General features: G+C 49.8%; 1 protein-coding gene across 1 annotated transcript in view; it reads right to left on the bottom strand.

Annotated features, from left to right (window-relative positions):
* The window catches only part of ABHD2 (abhydrolase domain containing 2, acylglycerol lipase), a 106,298-nt gene that overhangs the window by 12,553 nt on the left and 73,598 nt on the right, over positions 1-20,147 (bottom strand). The window contains exons 6-7 of the mRNA XM_086711597.1: positions 12,679-12,862; positions 2,416-2,508 (exon numbers count right to left, since the gene is read on the bottom strand). Of these exons, the coding sequence (XP_086567723.1) occupies positions 2,416-2,508; positions 12,679-12,862 (277 nt within the window). The remainder of the gene's footprint in view (positions 1-2,415; positions 2,509-12,678; positions 12,863-20,147) is intronic.

Below are 20,147 nucleotides of genomic sequence, written 5' to 3'. Positions count from 1 at the left end.
AAAATCCACATGCAGGTGGACTTGTGCAGCTAACACCCGAATTGTTCAAGGATCATCTATATTACGAATCCTTCACTGAAGGGGAGGGGAGGTCTTCGGAAGGGATCTGTAGTGAGTGGTGGGCGGTCAGCCAAACAGTGGGGGGCGAGGGCTCACCTTTACACTGGTGTTGACACCACTCCCTTCTCTTTAGGAGCTGTTTCAGTCACTTAACAAGGAAGACATTGGAAAACCCATTTAGCGCTGGGGCAAATCAACTGCTCTCCAACGTGTTTGCTAAAAAGCTTACGTATACTCCGAAGAATAGTCATGTCTACTAAGAACAAGATCCATCTTGAGAAGATGATAATAAAGGTAGAGATCAAAACACACACACCTAGACCTTCATCCCCTGCAGGGTCTCAGGCACATAGCAGAAGGAGGGCTGAGTCTGCGGTCTGGCCCTCCACGTTCTGGTGTCTACTCGCTACCCCTCTCAAAGAGGAGCACATTTCTTTAACATCTTTCCCCCAAAAAGATTATGAGGAAGACTGTATACCTACAGTTTAGAATTCACAATTTATTATTATTATTTTTTAACATTTGTTTAGTATTATTAACATTTGTTTATTTTTTTGAAAGACAGAGACAGAGCACGAGTTGGGGAGAGATAGCGAGGGAGACACAGAATCCGAAGCAGGCTCCAGGCTCTGAGCCATCAGCACAGAACCCGACGCAGGGCTTCCACAAACTGTGAGATCATGACCTGAGTCCAAGTCAGATGCTTAACCGACTGAGCCATCCAGGCACCCCTAGCACTCACAGGTTAAAGTGCCCCTAAAATTTCTAAATGTTTGGGGGCGCCTGGGTGGCGCAGTCGGTTAAGCGTCCGACTTCAGCCAGGTCACGATCTCGCGGTCCGTGAGTTCGAGCCCCGCGTCGGGCTCTGGGCTGATGGCTCGGAGCCTGGAGCCTGTTTCCGATTCTGTGTCTCCCTCTCTCTCTGCCCCTCCCCCGTTCATGCTCTGTCTCTCTCTGTCCCAAAAATAAATAAACGTTGAAAAAAAAAAAATTTAAATTTCTAAATGTTTGGCTTTCTGCAGGAAATTGAAAAAAAATGTAAATACACCTAGAGCACATTCAAAGGGTTCCCTCAATTTGTTAAGAATTACACGATGGACCTTCTGGACTGATTAATTAGTGGCAAGACTGGGCCCTGTGGCCAAACAAACGTTCCCCGGGAGGAGTCCCCTCCCATTCTAGAAGTGTGGAAGGCAGACAGAGGACCTGCACTTGGTGTCAGAGGCTTGGCTTCACCCCTTCTGGAACGTCAGCAAATCCCCAGCCCCGTGTGAACCTCAGCTGAGCCACACCTGACTCATAGCTGAGACCCAAAGACCACCAGCTGAGTGAAAACAGTTTACATCCGGTCAGCCCAGGGGACAGAAGCCTCCTTTTGTACCTCCACACACCAGTCACAAGGGTCTAGCAGCTTGGCAGCCTGAGGGGCCTGTGAGCACCAGCCCTGCCCAGACTCCACGTGGATCCTGCCCAATCTGGGGCGCCTGGCTAGGGCAGGCCAGTACCGTATTTTCTTTTAACCACTGCGATCAGTCAATCGCCTTTCCTGGGATGGCATCAAAACCCCTCTAAAATTGCTCCGTTTGCGTCCCCGTGATGTGCCAGGCTCTGGAGGTGGGGTAGGTGGATCAAACCCAGCCCAGGCCCTCCAGTGCTTTACAGTTTAGTTCAAGACACAGGATTCACACCGGGGAAGCAACAGAAAAACAGTTTGGGGGTGAAGGAGTTGGCTTCACAGAGGAACACGGAGATGGACCTAAAGTATGGGTAGACGTGACAGGAAGGGCATTTTCGGCGAGGCCCCGGTGGCGTGGGAGAGGCCAGAGGGCGCGGGACCTCTAAGTGGCCCAGTCCGGCTAGAGGGAAGGCGGGTGCAGGGGAAGGGGGAGGGACGGTGTGACTATTAACAATCACGACGATAAAGCCATTGCCAATACCTACTGACCTGTCCCGCACGCTGGGCGCCACTCCAAGCGTGGTCAGGGGCGACCCCACCCAAGCACTGTGAGCAGGAGCGAGGCAAGACCGGCATGGGGAACACGCAGAGGCGTGCACGAGAGCAGCCTAAGGAGAAAGGTCCCCAGACCATGACAGGCCCCCTCGGGGTTGCTCTAGTTTGGGCAAGAATGGCGTAGAATGGTTCCTCGTGGGGAATCATGAAAGCAGAAAGCGAGTGGGCGAATTGGGTAGCTCGGGACCAGTATGCTTCTGAGCGAGTCACAAAGCGGTCGGCAGAGAATCTGCAGCAACCCTGCCTCTCTTGTCCTCCTGGAGAACCGCGAGTTCTGGCCTTCGTGACTCGGGAATGAGCTCAGAGGGGAACGGTCTCCTGACAGGGCACGGAAGGCGACGCACCTGTGCGAGAGGATGATCTTCTTCATGTTGTCCGCCATGAGGAAGTTGTAGAAGCGCCGGCACTGGTCCCACTGCATGAAGGTCTCCTGGGCCCTGAAAGAACCACGGGGGGGGGGAGTGAGAGACCGCGCCCTGGAAGACGCTCTGGAGGATGTGCTGCAGGGAGGCCTTGCAGGGACCCGCTAGCGGCACGCGCTGGGGCCCCGAGAAGGTGCTCACGGCACCTCTCCCTGGAGGAGGAGGGCACTGGCTCCCGCCCCAGAACACGGGTCTTTGCGGGGGGGTCTCCAGCTCTCCGTAGGGGAGCCGCAGGGCTGAATGCAAGGCCCCAGCGGGGAAGCTCACTGGGGGCACAGGCTTTGTGGGTGGCAGTCCCGACACCCCCTTGCGGCACAGTGGCCTTTCTCAGGACCTGCCAGTACTGGCATTTGAACACGTCCATTCGGCTTCCCACCTGGCCAGACGGTTTTTCTGGCTTAGTGAAGGAGTACGTAAGGGGTGTGGGGGTGGGGGTGTGGAGAGGCACAGTGCAGGGAAAAACTTAAAAGAACTTCTCGGTCGCTGTTTGAGAGGCAAAGGGAAAGCATACAAGGGTGGGCTTTCTATTGATTAGCCTTAGAATGTTTAAGGGGCAAGGAAACAGAAGAAGACGACGGGCGACCCACCCTCCCTGGGCGCGGCTGCTGCGGCTGGTTCTGAAGTCTTTTCCCCCCTCAAGCTACTGTGCACCGGCAGCATGACTAGGCCTACCTGACATGAGGGCCACCGCCTGAGCCCCAGCAGTAAAAGGCAGGCAGGTAGTATTATCCCCACTCTAGATTAGGAGACCACCACGCACTCAGGTCAAGGGAAAGTGCGGCCTTCTCTGCGCACCTGCGCAGATTTCCTTGGCCACACGACAGGTGAGCAAACACCAGTGTGCTAATTCCCACCGCCTGGCTCGGCCCTCCCTGCTCAGTGCTCTCTTCCCTGGGTGTGAACCCAAACATCACCGGGTCCATGCTAACTCCCACCTTGCAGACGTCTGGGTCTCGAGGCCTGCTTCCACTCTGCGGGTGAACCCGGGTGTCACCATTCCTACGCGGGGTCCATCGGTTTCCTATCCCAGATGGCCAAAGAGGGGACGGGGTGGTTCATAGGTTTTTTGTTTTTTAATCCAGAAGAGTTTATAAAAGTTATTTCCCCCCAAGGCTGCCACCCTTCAATTTTGGAACGGCAAACATTTCCCATAATACCGTGGTTAAAAAATAAGAGGTAGTGGGAGGTTAAAAGCAAAAGGGTTTGTGGCTTTAACGGTGTGTGACATGCTCATAAAACGTGGGCTGAAGTTCACATAAACCGTGGGAAAGCTAACACTGCCTTCAAAGGTCAAAAGGCCATTCTATAAACGCATTTGGGGGGCTCCCCAAATGCCGCAGACACAGAAAGGATAGGCCAGATCACTGTGGGTGGGACCCCGACTAAGGCAGGGATCTGGACACTTGCCTCTTGGTCTGAGCGAGGAGGAAGGAGGGAAGTCACCCAATCCATGAGCCAGAACCTGCTTCCTCCGCTGGCATCCCCTCCTCTGACCTTGGACCCAGGCTGCCCCCTCCTCAGAGAGCAGACAGTCTCATTATCCCAGCTTTCTCTTGCCTTTGTCCGTTTCTTCCTTTGCTGACTTCGTAACTGCTTTGGTTAGCACATCCTTCGTATTAGAGGGAATGCATAAGGCAGGAAGTGGGGAGGTGCTGAGCATAAACGTTAAGACCTGAACGACAGCACTGCGGAGGCTCTCTTGACTGAAGATCACAGGCACCACTCACTGAGAGGCTCTGGGGGACGCACACGGGCCCTGGGCTTGAGGAGGACAAGGAATAAGGATGCTGGAACCATTTCCCTCCATCAATGCTGGCTGACGCTGATTCCTAGCATCTCTGCTTTACTGCTCAGCATACACAGGGACTGTCTTTCACCACCTTTGTGTATAAAATTAAGGAACTGACACTTAATTTTATACTGGTTGAACAAAACATAATCAAGGGCAATGTGTTATAAATGCATTCATTCCATATATTTTTTAAAAGGCCTCATTTCTTCAATCCCAACAACAACAACATATGGAGGGAAATCCGAGAGGAGAACCTATAGACTAAAAGAAACTTACGAGACAGATCAACAAGTGCCATGCATAGGCATTACGTGGATCCTGATCAAACAAGCCAACTATTAAAAACCTTCTGTGAGATAATCAGGGAAATCTGAACGCTGAGTAGAAATGGGATATTAGGGAATCATTCATTTCTTGGCATGATAATGGTACTGTGGTTACATAAGAAAAAGTTCTTAAGAGTCTTTCAGTGCAAACTAGTATTTTCAGATGAAATGATATGATGCCTGGGATTTGCTTTAAAATAATCAGCTTCTGGGGTAGCAGGGTGTGCCTGAGCTGTGGAGGAACCAGAGTGGCTGTGAGCTAGGCATTGCTTAAGTGGGTGATGATGGGCACCCGGGAATTCAATATCTTACTCTTTTTACTTTATATGTGCCTAAAATTTTCCATCATAATGAAGGAGGAAGAAGAAAAAGAAAGAAAATAGACAATTATTTTAGATTATGAGCTACTGAAAATTATTTGCCCTGCTGAGGAGATCAAAGTTCAAAGAGATACAGAGAAAAGTTGAAGTTAGTCTTAAGCGGGTAACTGTGAGCCTCAACAATCCTTCTCAGGGACGGCAAAGAGACCGGTGGGTCGTGTGGAGCACAGCACAGTTCCCATTGAGGCCGAACTCCCATTTTGCTGCCCTGTTTTTGCAGCGAGAGGAGGCAGGAGGCAGGAGCAGGCTGGTGTGGCAGATGGGCCAGGGGCCTTGGGGCGGGCGGCGGCATGAAGGTCTCATGAGACGTCCAGGCCACCCGGCTGGTGAGAGTCGGAGCAGGGACCTGAATGCTGCCCATCCGACCCCACCACATAGGTCACCAGACTCTGCAAAACCACTTCACCTCACCAAGCCTCATCTGACAGATCAGGGGCTTGAATGAGAGGATCCATTTCATACTGATTGCTCTATGGCTGAGGTAGCTAGACAGCTTTATCACAGGCCCGACAGAGGACTTTAGTGGCGTTTCGCTGCTCCTGTTAATGGTGGATGTGGTGAGTGGAGAGCTGGCCAGCTGGTGGTGGTAAGGGGTCTGGATTCTGGCCCTGGCTGAGGAGACCTGGGGGGCGGGCAGGCTCCTGAGAAAGATGCGGCGTGTATCTCCTAAGGACGGGACAGACGTCTGCCTGGAAACCAAGGCGAATGGATCAGGAGGGAAGAGAACACTCAGCTGAAACCCTGACAACATGGCGGACTGACTGCCAGCAAATGGGGAAGGACAGGGAAGGACAGACTGTTGCGGTCTTGGGTAGTGACAGGCCCCCGGGTGGGCCACACACACAGGGTGAACGAAACTCAGAGGAGAGCAAGCAAGGTTTCACAGGCATCAGCAGGACTTGCTGACATGGGACCAGGACTGGAAGGAACCCTGTGGAGGCCCCTGGGTGGCTCTGAGGGAAACTTCCAGCAAGAGAAGCAGAAGAGTGCTCTCCACAAGAAAACACATTCCTGGGTTGAGCCCAAGGTCCAAGGTGGAAAAATATGAACAGAACATTTGGGTGGCATCTGGCAGATGTTGTTTGAAGCAAGACACAAATTGGGCACCAAAGACAGGGGACTTCGGCTCTCCAGACAATGAATGAACCCCTTTACTTGTCCAAACAGCAGAACCTCTGTGTTCTTCTTTTAAAAATATTTGTTATTTTTAAGAGGGAGAGAGGGAGAGAGAGAATCTCAAGCAGGTTCTGTGCTGTCAGTGCAGAGCCTGACACAGGGCTTGAACCTATGAACCATGAGACCATGACCTGAGCCGAAACCAAGAGTTGGGTGCTCAACTGACTGAGCCACCCTGGCGCCTCCAAACCTCCATGTTCTTGGCTTGTCTCTAGATGGCTACATTCTCTACGAGAGAGAGGGGACAGCAGGATGGGCTCCCTGGGCTGAGCCACCAGGAGAGTCTGGCCAACGAGGGCACAAGAGAGATGTGTCATAATGAACAGTCAGGAGAAGGCTCTGAATCCTCCAGGAAGGCAGGTTTCATCCACTTCAGAAAGAACCAGGATGACTCTGCCGGGGCTGATGCCTCCCGAGAGTCACAAAGCTATTCTGTCATCGAGACTGCAAATGAGAAGCAGAGTACCTCCCAAAGCAGCATGCTTCAACGGGACATGTGTGGATTTTGAAAGAACTTTATCCATCCATCTGTCTATCTACCTTTTATCAAAACAAAGTTCTTTTAAAATGCCTTTGTTTCTGATCACTGTAATGTTAAATAATAAGATATTTTCTGCACTGCTTTCCCAGTCACCTGCTGGTGAGCGGTTTCTATTGGAACAGTTATGAGAGTTTTAAAAGGTGTTGTGGGTGGGGTGCCTGCTCAGTCGGTTAAGCATCCGACGGCGGCTCAAGTCATGATCTCGTGGTTTGTGTGTTTGAGCCCCGCGTCCGGCTCTGGGCTGGCAGCTCAGAGCCTGGAGCCTGCTTTGGATTCTGTGTCTCCCTTTCTCTCTGTCCTTCCCTCCCTCATGTTCTCTATTCTCTGTCTCTCAAAAATAAGCAAACATTAAAAAAAATTAAAAAAATAAAAATAAAAGGTTGTGGAAGAAGACGGATTTTTAGATCACTTAGAAGAGGATCCAAAGGAAGCAGGCATCCACAGTCACGTTCAGGGCAATCCACCGGGGCAGGGAGGAGCAGAGCCAAGCACTTCACGCTGCTGGGGGGCTCTGCTCAGAGAAAGCTCAACCTCCCAACTCAGAGTTTGCAAAACGAGTGGACTAAGCACTGATTAAAAGGAACTGAAGTCGGAAGAGAATGAGCTGGGGGAAAGCACGCACCAAACACCCAAAGGAACTCAAGTCTCCCGGCTCAAGTAAATTATATCTCAGAGTGCTGAGACCCTGCGAGGGCGGCCAAACATCTTTTCTGTGGTCTTCGAGAAAACATGGAGGATGAGAATGAGACGCAGGTTCTGTGAACCTGGGCACGCGTGACCCTAACATTCCAAAAAGGGACAACAAGGCAGGCATGCTACAAATGAAGACGTGGACGTAGGCAATATTACAACATACCTTGAACGTAATGTGCTAAAGAAACTTTAAAATCAAACCATGTTAAGCATCTCCTGGCATGTTATCACCCCAGTGTAAGAAAACTGTTTTTCTCTGGGGAGGGGAGTTTCTCTTCCAAGTTTTGCCCATCTACAATCTTTTTTTTTTCTTTTCTTTTTAAAAATTTAATCGTGGTGGTAAAAAAAACACATACCATAAAATTTACCTCCTTAACCATTTTTAAGTACACAGTCCAGTAACGTTAAGCATATTCACAGTGATGTGTCATAAATCTCCAGAATTTTTCCATCTTGTGAATCTGGAAGTTCATATCCGTTAAACTAGCACTTCCCATTTCCACCATTCTGCTTATTTTTACATAGTTGCGCTCCTCATTACTTTTTTCATGTTTATTTATTTTTGAGACACACAGTGAGAGGGAGAGAGAGGGAGAGAGGGAGGGGCAGAGAGAGAGTTGGAGAGAGAGAATCCCAAGCAGGCTCCACACTGTCAGCACAGAACCCAATGTATCCTCACTACTTTAAATATACACGTTCTTTTATGGTACACATTTTCTTGGTTTTTAAATGTAAAATCTCCCTTGTTTTCCACTGTGATTTGTGGATAATATTTTATGACTATCCCTCCTGCTGGACAGGTGCCGGTTATCTCTAGCTTGGCCCTGCAAGACAGTCGTACTGTCCTGGGGGCAAAACCAAACAGCCTTGAACGGCGTGGCCTCTGGGAGGAAGGACGGTGGAGCGTCTGGTCCGGAGAGACCCAGGCAAGAGGGCTTCTGGCTGGCAGCTGGTTCGGGGGACAGGGCTGACCTGCAGAGAGGTCATCACCTCTAGCTAGTTCAGCCTGAGAGTGCAAGCGAAAGAAAACCCTCTCTGCACTGGGACGTCATTCCAGCCAGCGGGGCTTTGGGGCAGGGTGGGGCACGGAGCTCGGACAAGGGTAGGGACTGCCAGTCCCCTCTCTGCCTCATCAGACTATTTGCCCTGAGGATGTCCTTTTATAGGAACGGGATTACTACGTGAAAGGGTCTGTCACCCTCATTTTTCTGAGAGGAACGAATTAGCAATAAGGAATAAACAAAAACCCCCAAGACACTAAGGGCAAGCCATCTGGTCAGCTTCACACCCCAGTGGTGGAAAAGCCAAGCATTCTTCTAGGCTGGAGCTCTGCCCACAGAGCTTTGTCTAAACTTAGCAGATTCTCCCCCCATGCTTGGCTCTGATGCAAAATTACTGATTGTTAAAACCGGCATACAGTTCTTGCACTATAAACACAGATCCGATGAAGGGACAAGTCTATAGAGGGACTTTATGAATGACAGCCCTTGCTTTTGTCATAGACGCAGCCATAGTCTGGGGTTTGCCCACGCAGAGCAAACGAGAGAATATATACGCCATTTGGCTAGAAAGTGATGTCTGGTGTTCTCTGCGGCAGGGAAGCTTGCGGAAAGCACCGTGCTGAGACCCAGCGGTGCTCACACGCTCCCCCAGCCAGGAGCCGACCGACACGGAGACCGACACCCCCCCCCCCCACCTGGACCCTGTGCCTACCCTCACCTCCTTCCAAGAGCCCTCCCCTCTGGCCTCCTCGCTTGACTGGGGACTTCCTGGGCACCCAGATGCCTAGTGTGGAATCTATTAGTGACGCGTATCGGTTGGTTTGCTGCTTTGTAAACATCCTTCTACTGTTGAGAACTGCCGTGAGGTCCTCAGACACAGGCTGTCTCTCATCCCCCAACTGCAATGACACGCCTGGATTCGAACCATATTATTACCGGCAGATTCTGCAATGCCAGATTGTTGAGGGCTCCCTTAGGAATGAAGACGCGATTTGATCGGAAACCAGCCCCCCAAAAAGGCTTTCCTTCCCTTTTCTTTAAGCTCCATGAAGGCAGGAAATTTTTCCGCCTTGTTCCCGGCTGTGTCCCTGTTACCTAGAAGGGTGTCTTGGCCGAAGGAACCAAACGAATCAAGGAACGAATTAACCTGCAGGTAATCTTCTGGTACCGCCACTCCTGGCCGATCGCCACTCACTGCACGAACTTAGAATCAAGAGTCTTTGCAGGAACGTTTCAAATGATTAATTCAACCAGAGTTGCACTCAGTCTGACCGCACACGTTTCCGGGACTGGCTGGCAGCTGCTTGTGCTGAGGAAACTACGCGAAGTCTACCAGACGGCAGGCATTTCGGGTTCTTGTATCCTGCTCTCGGGTGGTCCAGCACATCCTAGATGAGCTTCTCTGGCGGCAGCTAGGCTTTGCGAACTACGGCAAGCGGGCACGGCTGCTGGCCTGGGGTTGGCTCTGGCTACGGGGCTGGTACGCTACTGGGGTGAGAAGCCAGCGGGAGGGGATGGGTCACTGGCAAGCAGTTCTCTAGGCTCAACTAGGAGAGATTTACCGGCAGCACGGACTCCCGTGGGGCCCCGGCAGAGGCAGACGAGCCCTCCCTGCTCCACCTCGGCGTAAAGGAAGCATGGCTGCCATCGTCCCAGTGCCGCAAAGGCTCATCGCCCTCAAGCCTTGGCAGGAAAAAAAGGTGACACTGGTTTTCAGTAAGGCACTGTCCTTCAGGGAGTAGATCTCATTAAAATGTTGAGGGCACCCGAGCCCAGGGCGGCGCCCGCACACACAGGGCGATGGGGTCCCCCTGACCTGCCACCACTTCCAGTGTGTACGTAGGGCCACAGGATCGTGGCCCTAGTGTGGGTTCTCTGTGCTCTCGAGGATGAAGTTGCCTCTTTGTCTCCTTACTGTACGAGGTTGATGTGATAATGAGTAAGTATGAGTGTGAAGATCTCTGAGGTCTCAAAGGAAGGTGATGTAGACTGTCTGCAAAATGCACGGCACCTCACAGAGTCTAAACTTAGCAGATTTTAAGCTCCCTTCGCGTGAGGGCAAACCCCTTAGTTCACCAACCGCACGGATCATATGCTCTTGCCAACAGCAGATGGCGCTGCTGCAGCAAAAGGAAAAGAAGCTGCGGTCGTTTAAGATCTTGTGTCTCGGTGGGAAAAAAAAAAGAAAACAAACTTGTCCTACATCCTCCCACTTATCAAATGCTGTGCTCTCTGGACACAAAGTCTGTGCTCAGAGCACTGGGTTTAGAAAGGGACTCTGGTGATTCCAATCTTACAGGTGATAGAAGGCTTGCTGAAAACCGGACCATTTGTCAGGCGAGAGCAGGCAGGGTCCTCGTGTCAGGACCCGTTCCCTTGAATCCTGTGGTAGGGACCTCACTCTCTCAGCGACTTGGTTAACTCCGGTTACATAACAGCTATGAATTGGGAACTGGATATTTCTAGCCAAGATCAAGGGACGTGTCCTTTCAGCTGGCTCTCCGGAGCACAGAGGGCAGTGAACGGGAGGATTCCCGGCAGGAGGATGAGGGGTATCTAGCATCATCACTTCGGCCCATGATACTAGAGCTGGAGGGGCCGCTGAGGTCCCCAGGCCCAGTGGCTGCTAAATGTGGCTAAATATCAGAAGTCACTCGTGGAATGTGTCCAAATGCAGATTCCTGGCCTCATGCCCCAGATTCTAGAGTCCAAATCTCCAGGGCTGGGACCCAAGAAACTGGATATATTTCTAAGATGGTCCCCCGAGGGGTTCTTTTTTTTTTCTTTCTATTAATTGGCTTTATTATATTAAATAAACATATCTATTCATGGCAAAGTTACTTTTTTCTTTTTTTTTTTCAATATATGAAATTTATTGTCAAATTGGTTTCCATACAACACCGAGGGGTTCTTAATGCAGTGAAACTGTCACCAGTTCACCAGACTGGTCTTTGTGACCCACTAGCGTTACCTTCTTGTCCCACCATGAACGATGGTCATTGTTGGTCACTGGCGGACTCTCTACGTCCCTGCCCTGCACACGTGTGCACTCCTCTGACCCTCACAGCGGCACTACGAGGTAGGTACAATTTATTAGTATTGTCTCCCCACCGTGCAGGCGAGGAAAACTAGAACCCAGGCCTCGGCCCTAGAACTCAGGAACGGTTCCGTCAGGGATGTTTTTCAAGTCTTCTTTCGGGCCCATTTAAATCCTCCTTTTGGCCAGCTTAACGCCTCACGGGCAGAGGCTGAATTCTAGGCTTGCATTTGCCCTTTGGCTGTGACGGCTTCAAATTCCAGTTAATATGTATCTTTGGAAACAACAGACAGCCTCTATCCATCAGCAAATGCCGAAACAGGTTTAAGCAGCATTTTGAGAGATAACGGGAGGCCAAAAGGAAGGAATCATTTGTTAACTATAAGGACTGTTTGGTATTAGGTCGGATCAATGACGGAGACTTTTTTTACTTTCTTGTGCAATACTTGATTTCCTCCAGAGATCTTTAATGATTGGTCATACCCATGCGTTATACAAAAGCCATTATCATGAAGAGAGAGTACGGGAAAAATGTGAATGCATTTGAAGAGTCTGGAGAAGTGTGCGTGAATGACTGAGCGTGTGTGTGTACTGGTTCTCAGGAGATCTGGGGCAGCACTGATCTTGAGGGGGAGTCAGAGCAGATGATAATGTGCTCCTAGGGCTCATCCTGCGGGGCTCTGTGGGCAGGAGACTAAGGGGTAAGATAAACCTTTATCTAGCAGGTCGTCTCCCTTGTGGTGATGTCTGGGATGCCGAACGGAGACTAGTATTTGAAGGTGAGGGCGCAGATTCCACGGTTTCTACAGATCCTTCCCCATGTCTTTTGAGACTCAACTCTTCTGTAGGCAGGACGGATCTGGGGTCATAAGACCCCGCTCCCAGATTCTGGGTTACCCGTCTTGTGTTCTTTGGTAAACCCACAGTTCTTACAAAACTCCTGCAGCACGAACAGATAAAATCACCTCGCAGAGACTCCACAGGGAAACCGCGGCCTATTCATTTACAGATCTGATTGCCGAGTACAGCTGCGGATCGGGCTTAAGGAGTCTGGTAAGACAACTCCCATGTGTGATGTGGAAGCAAACCAAGGTGCCTCCAAGGCCCAGACACTTCCACGGTCCCTCTGGTCTTCCCAGACCAGCGCTGGAGCACTGACTGGGGCACCTCAATGAGCGGAGCGCAAACCAAAGACCCCGACGGGGGAGAGAGGCAGGAGCAGGCGGGGAGGCCACTCACCTCAGCGCGCTGTACCCCTGGCACACGCTGACACAGCACAGGACCTTCTCTTGGTTGGCCTGAATCTCCCCCAGGTATTTACACACGATGTTACCGCCCAGGCTGAAGCCCACGACGACCAGCTGGGTCTGGGGATAGGTCTTCTTGATGTAGTTTACCATGGCTCCAAATTCCCAGGTGCAGCCTGTGGGCAGAGAGGGAAGGCCACTCCATCACTGTAGGCGCAACAAAGACTGGAAAAAACGTGAGCTGGAGGGTTACTAAATGGGTGCTAAGATAGTAACAGAGAGAGCGGGGTGTGTGTGTGTGTGTGTGTTCAGAGAGAGAGAGAGAGACAGATATACAGACAGACAATTCTCTTGGGCTACCTGGAGAGAAGTTTCCAGATGCTCCTCAGTAGGGAGGAGACGCGGTCTTAGTAGGGCCCATGAGGAGAGGTATAGACAGATGTATCAAACAGATGTGCAATGCTCTTTGAAGGTGGGTTGTGGAAAAACGTTCTAGATGCACATGGAAATCAAAACAGATATTCATGGGGCACCTAGGTGGCTCAGTCGGTTGGGCGTCCAACTCTTGATTTCAGCTCAGGTCTTGATCCCAGGGTCAGGGGACCAAGCCCTGCATCGGGGTCCGTGCTCAGCATGGAACCTGCTTAAGATTCTCTCTCCCTCTCCCTCTGCCCCTCCACCACTCGTACTCTCTCAAAAGTAGAAATAAATAATAATAAATACATAAACAAAACAGGTATTTAGGGCGTGCGTGAGCACATTTGTTCGCACACAGACATACACGAAAGCAAGAGCAAAACCCTTTGGGATTAGCTTCTCAGGCTCCAAAACATGACTCTATACCCATGTGTACAATGACTCATGGCGTTAAGAAAAGTACCAAGTGTATGTTATTACAGGATCTTCTTGTCAGCGTGGGAGAAGGACGGAAAGACAAATTCAGTCCAGCGGGACGGCCAGGATGCTCTATAGAATAAGGATAAAATGTTTTTGGTGACGTAAGGACAGAGCGCCGAGGGAGACGGACGCATTCAGAAGGACACAGAGGAGACCTCTGCACGGAGGCGGCCTTGTTTGCCCAGGAGGGATGGTCTCAGCTGGCTCCACGGGGAAGCCTGCGAAGCCGTGTTCTGCCTCAGCAGCTTTGCTAAGACGAGGAGGGTAGTGCCCTACGTGGGTGAAGGGGTTTGTCACATCCTTCTAAGACCCAGCCCCAGGCTCTTCAGGGAGCCGACTTAAAATGAAACCTAACAGGGAAAGAGGGATGTTGGCAAGACGTGTGCACACGACACATGGCGTGAGGAGACCGTGGATTTATCACGGAAACACAGGGCGCCTGGGGGGCTCTGTCGCTTAAGCATCTGACTCTTGGTTTCGGCTCAGGTCATGATCTGACAGTTCGTGACTTCGAGCCCCACACTGGGCTCTGTGCTGACAGTGTGGAGCCAGCTTGGGACTCTCTCTCTCCCTCTCTCTCTCTCTCTGCCCCTCCCCTGCTGGCTTGTGTTCTGTCTCAGAATAAATAAATAAACTTAAAAAAAAAATTTATAATGGAAACACGAGTGGTTGACCTTGGCACCAGCTCAGAGGTTTTGACACCCCTAATGAGGGCTGAACAGCTTCTTCCCTAACCAGCAGGCCATGGGCCAAGTGCCTCTCACAGCTTCTCACAGAGGGATGCGGCCCAAGCCAGTCCAGCACAGCCCGTGCAGGGGTTCTCAAACCACGATGTGTATAGAATCGCCTGGAGAGAGAGGCTGTTAGGAATGGGCATCTGTGGGCTTCGCCCCCAGAGAAGCTGACTCAGTAAAATGAGGGCCAGGCCCAGGAACCTGCATTAAAATTTTTTCAGAATAGGTAAAACATGCACCTGGAACAAAATTTAAATAACGTTAGAGATGTGGTCACAGGTAACTTCTAATATTCTCTTTAAAAATATCAGTGGTAACATACAGATTATTTAGTAACCTTGTGTACTGTTTCTTTTTTTAAACAATATATATGTCTTGGAAAACACTATTTAACAATACACAGAAAGCCACCCTAATTTTTTTTTTAAGTAATCTCTGCACCCAACATGGGGCTCACACTCATGATCCCAAGATCAAGAGTCAGACGCTCCACTGACTGAGTCAGCCAGGAGCCCCTGCCCTATTCTTTGTTATTTTTATTTAATGAGGCATAACATAATACTCATGAAAGTGCACAATGAATTTGTACATGCTTACACCCATGTAAACATTGCCCAAACCATTTCAGCCATTGTTTAAATTACTTTAAACAAGGGGCGCCTGGGTGGCTCAGTCGGTTGAGCGTCCGGCTTCGGCTCAGGTCATGATCTCACCGTTCGTGAGTTCGAGCCCCGCGTCAGGCTCTGTGCTGACAGCTCGGAGCCTGAAGCCTGCTTCGGATTCTGTGTCTCCCTCTCTCTCTGCCCTTCCCCCATTCACACGCTGTCTCTGTGTCTCTCAAAAATGAATAAACATTAAAAAAAATTTTTTTTTAAAAAATTACTTTAAATAAGTAATTGTAACTTAAGACTTGAAAAGGCCAATCTAGGTTTCTAGATTTTCTCCAAAGCTTCGATGTGATGGCGTCGATCTGATGGCACATTAGAATCACCCAGGGATCTTGTAAAACAACACCAATGCTTGGGTCCTCCCCAGACTAATTAAATCAGAGTATCTGGGGGTGGGACCCGGGCATGGGAGGTCTCGCACAAGATCTGTAGGTGCTTCCCAAGTGCAGCCGGGGCTGAGAACCACTGATATAAGGGACAAGGACCTCCGTGGCTCAGACAAATATGAAAAAGCAGATTTAAAAAAAAAATTTTTTTTTTAATATTTATTTAGTTTTGAGACAGAGACACAGCATGAACAGGGAAGGGGCAGAGAGAGAGGGAGACACAGAATGTGAAGCAGGCTCCAGGCTCTGAGCTGTCAGCACAGAGCCCGACGTGGGGCTCGAACTCACGAACTGTGAGATCATGACCTGAGCCGAAGTCGGATGCTTAACTGACTGAGCCACCCAGGCGCCCCTGAAAAAGCAGATTTTGAAGCATACTCTCGCTCTGTCTCTGGGCCATTCATTTTCAGACTTTCCTTTCCCTTCCACTTGCAGGAAGCAACTTTCACGTGTGGAGGCATTGCTCTGCCTTTTGGAAGCTTCTGGAAGCAGGGCTGTCGGCCTGGTAACAGCTTTCTGCATATTTCCTCAAAGCCAGGTTTCTACAGGGGGTGAGTCTCTGCTCTACACAGCCAGGCACCTCCTCTAGGTCTGGCAAACTCCAGTCTTTAAAGCACATATCAAGTGCTTTCTGGTAATCTTTCTTATAAAGAGTGAACCAGAAAAGCAGCATCGAGGTTAAATCACTGTGAGATTTAAGCGCTAGCGATAGCCCAGTGGTTCTCAAAGTGTTGTCCCTGGGCCAGCAGCAGCGGCATTGCAGAACTGTTCAAAATGCAATGTCTCGAGATCGTGACCTGAGCCGAAGTCGAACCCTTAGCCGACTGAGCCACTCAGGTGCCCCAAAGATTTTAATTTTTTAAAGTTTTATTTATTTATGTAATCCTGCACCCAAGGTGGGGCTCGAACTCACGACCCCGAGATCTAGGGTCACATGCTCCGCTGAGTGAGCCAGCCAGGTGCCCCCTAGGCCTGTCTATCTTTACTCAGGTTGAGACTAATTACCTGAGACCTAGAACAGATGTTCAGATGTCACTGTGGCGGTTACAAAACTCAGATCTGTTACACTACCGAGAAGCAATTACAGCTAATAGTGGAGACACCTCGGGAGCCTCAATTTAATTAAATCCAAATACATCTGATGTGGATGAAGGGCCAGCCCTGCCTAATGCTGGACAAGCTGTTTGGATGTTGTGTGAAAAGCTGCCTTCTCTCCCAGGCAAGGGCATGGTGTCGGCCCAGCTCCAGGCTCTGCCTTCTGGGAGGCGCCGGGTCCTCCTGGGATTTCCACCTGACGACAGTTCCCAAACATCCTCAGGGACTGGGAACCGCTCCCCGGACTGTTCTAAGAGCTACAGGATCTGTTTTTTCATCTCAGGAGGATTTTAATGGGGTTCTATGTATTTAATCCTTGTGGGATTAGCACTGGTAACAAGATTTAGGTATCTAATCTCGTTGAGCTTTTAAAAGACAGGACGAAACACGAGCCACTAACCTGGCCTTAGAAAGAGGAGTACCACAAGCCATCTGGGAAAGGCAACCTGCCGAGAACAAGAACGACTTTTCTTCAGCCTCACGCCCCTGGAGAAGGACAAAGCTGAGGCCACCCGGAAGCTACTTTCACGGGAGCCATTTCCCAAGCGGCACCAGTGTGACTAAGCTGGCTCAGAGACAGGGATGCAGAGACTCAGGGCTCCTGGTGGATGGAGACTCTGAGTCACCGTCATCTGTATATTCTCCACGCCAGGCCTGGGCCCAGAACGTGGTGGGTGTGCCACAAATGACAGCACCGTAAGGAGGAGGTTTGAATCGTGTGGCACTCGAGCACACACTACTGGCCAGCGTGACCGTGGCGGGGACGGGCAAGAAGTACCTAAATATCTTCCCCGCTAAGTGTAATCCAAGAGAACGATCTGGTCAGGCTAACAACGTGACTCCTGGTGGCCGTTTGGGGCCAGCGGCCCCTGTCATTTCTCAGTGTTGTGAAAGCCACTGCAAAGCGGAGTCACTCGGGAGGAAAACATCTGCAGAAATTAGAGTGAGAGCCCTCTCTGCGTAGCATGGGAGCTGGCCTTGTCCTTCTCCCTGAAAGATTTTCACGAGTGAGCGCTTTTAGCTCTATTTCCGCAGGCATGTGGTATCTAAAACTATCTTTTCTGTCTGTCTGTCTTCACTTTCTGTCTGAAAGCGAAGTATCCAGATCTGATCCTAGAAGCACAGAGCCCGTCACTGCTTCTCCACAATTCTGCTCTGGGTATTTTCTACCCCCATCACGTTCCCGAACTCTGGGCCCTCAGCACCATCGCCACGCGCGATGACTCCCGGCACATGATCTCGCCAGATGGTTTTCCAAGATGTTTGAGCCTCTGCAAATGCACCACCTTCTCTGTCACGTTCTCCCTCCACCCACCTCCTCCTCCCTCCCACCTTTCCGTGTCCTTCTGCCATGGTAACACTCAATGGTTGCAGAGGCCACACAACTCGTGGTGATCAATCTGGAATCATGAATGTGATCCAAAACTGAGTCCCCATCAATCAAAATGGTACATAGGAGAAGCTTATGGAAACATCTGCACTCATGATCTAATCAAAGGTCTTCAGACAGATTGAGCAGTAAAAACACAATGGAAGTTCCTTAAAAATCACTGTCTGGGCACCTGGGTGGCTCAGTCAGTTGAGCACCTGACTCTTGATTTAGGCTCTGATCATGATCCCAGGGTCATGGGATCAAGCCCCACATTGGGCGGTGTGCTGAGCATGGAGCCTGTTTGAGATTCTCTCTCTCTCTCTCTCTCTCTCTCAAACAAAACAAAACAAAACAAAACAAAACAAAACAAAACAAAACAAAACAAAACAAAAATCACTGTCTGCACCTCCTTACAACAAGATGGCTTGGAGCCTGGGTGATCTCTACAGCATGCTACAGCAGGGTGGCCGTAGATCCTAGTTTGCCTGGGAGAGTCCCAGAGTTGGTCTTTTGTTCTGACATAGTCGTAAGTAAGGTCTTCTTGTACTCTCAAAAGTTGGGATGCTAAATCATATGGTCACCCTAGGTACAGGACCTCCCCTGCCTTCTAAGGTTGAAATGCTGCCTTCTAAGCAAGGCAAAGTTTCCTGGCCTTACCTTGTGGTTCCAAAAGATAGTTTAAAAAACAAAACAAAACAAAACAAAACAACAACAACCCAAGAAATCCCAGTATTAATTAAACTCAGTAGGACATTATACAACACCTTCTCCAAGCAACAGAAGACACCTCTTCTCCGCTTGATGTCTGATGCCAGAAATTCAAGGGTTTAGAAGTAAGGGAAGGGCTTGCTTCCATGTTTAAACTCATAGGGAAGGCAATTTAAATCATTTGAGACCATTTGCAGTGCCACAATGCCAGCTCTGTGTTTGGTCAGGGATGGGTACAAGTTCTCGGGAGGTTCCTGATCCTAAGGATGCAGTCACCTCACAGGGGCCAAAGTCAGGTTGTTTTTATTCCTTTCCCCTGATGCAGAAGTGACTTTAAAAACCCTAAAATTTCTCTCTTATAATCAAGATCAAAGTCATGGTCCCTTTGTCACTCGGCTCAACTTCAAGAGCAATCTGGGAAACAGAGGTCACAAGAACCACACTGGATAATTATGGTTTTTAGTTCATTCCTTGGCTGGTGGACTTGATCCAGTTGTCCTTTGCTCTGACCATGAATCCTGGACGATTGGGATAAGGCATTTAGCCAAACACAGAAAGATGCAGCAAAACGCTTCCTTCTTTTACGGGTCTCCTGCATCATCACCGACAAAAATACTTATATTCCAAACAGTGTCTGGGTTAGGAAATCAATACAGTCGATAAAGAGTAAGCCAACGTGTTCACGGCTATAGTGTTTCAATTAAAGATTAGGCTCTTTAGAATAAATACACTTCAAAAAAATCTTTAAGACTTCTATATCTTCTTGCATTTTCAAGTGTTATTTATTGATCTCACCCACATGCCAGGGCTGTGTCCTGGGTCTGATCCCGCGAAGTATCCGGCTCAGTAAGAAATTTAAAAGACTGATAAATTGCACTCTTGTGGGTCCCACTTGTCATCCTGACAGTTTCACATTTTATTTATGGTCAGATCAGCTAATGTCAATTCATTTAATTCATCACAAAAGAAATTTAATATTTTCTAGCTTAAAAAACGTATGAACTAGACTGCAACAGGTGGGGAGGAATTTCTTTTTTAAGAATGAAAATAATTTGGGGCGCCTGGGTGGCTCAGTTAAAGGTCCGACTCTTGATTTCGGCTCAGGTCATGATATCGCGGTTCATGAGATCAAGCTCCACCTTGGTCTCCGTGTGCCAACAGAGCAGAGCCTGCTTGGGATTCTCTCTCTTCTTCTTGCTCTGCCCCTCCCCCCCCATGCCGTACTCTCCCTCTCTAAATAAATAAAAGAAAAGGAATGAAAATAATTTTTAAAAGGCTGAAATAGAGCGAGAAGAGCAGGAGCTACAATAAAAACACTTTGCCTACAGTGACTCCAAGAGCTGGCTGTGCACAGCACCCAGAAGAGCTGAGCTGGAGGCGGTGGCCCCACCCCAGGGCCACCACACCGGGTAAGGCACCAGCTCCGAAGGTTGTACAGTTAGAAAGGCAGAACGGCATCCTTTGAGATCACCACCGGGGCCGGGCTGTTTCTGTACGCGGAGTCAGAACTTGCACCAGGCTCGAGACAGAAAGAACCTTCTGCTCGACGAGCATAGCTTCTCACACTGGTCTCACATGCAAAAGCTGACATGCGGTCAACG

The sequence above is a fragment of the Puma concolor genome, chromosome B3 (genome assembly GCF_028749965.1).
Source record: "Puma concolor isolate L17-30 chromosome B3, mPumCon1.1.hap2, whole genome shotgun sequence".
Classification (NCBI taxonomy): Eukaryota; Metazoa; Chordata; class Mammalia; order Carnivora; family Felidae; genus Puma; species Puma concolor.
This window is presented reverse-complemented; position numbering and strand designations above follow the sequence as displayed.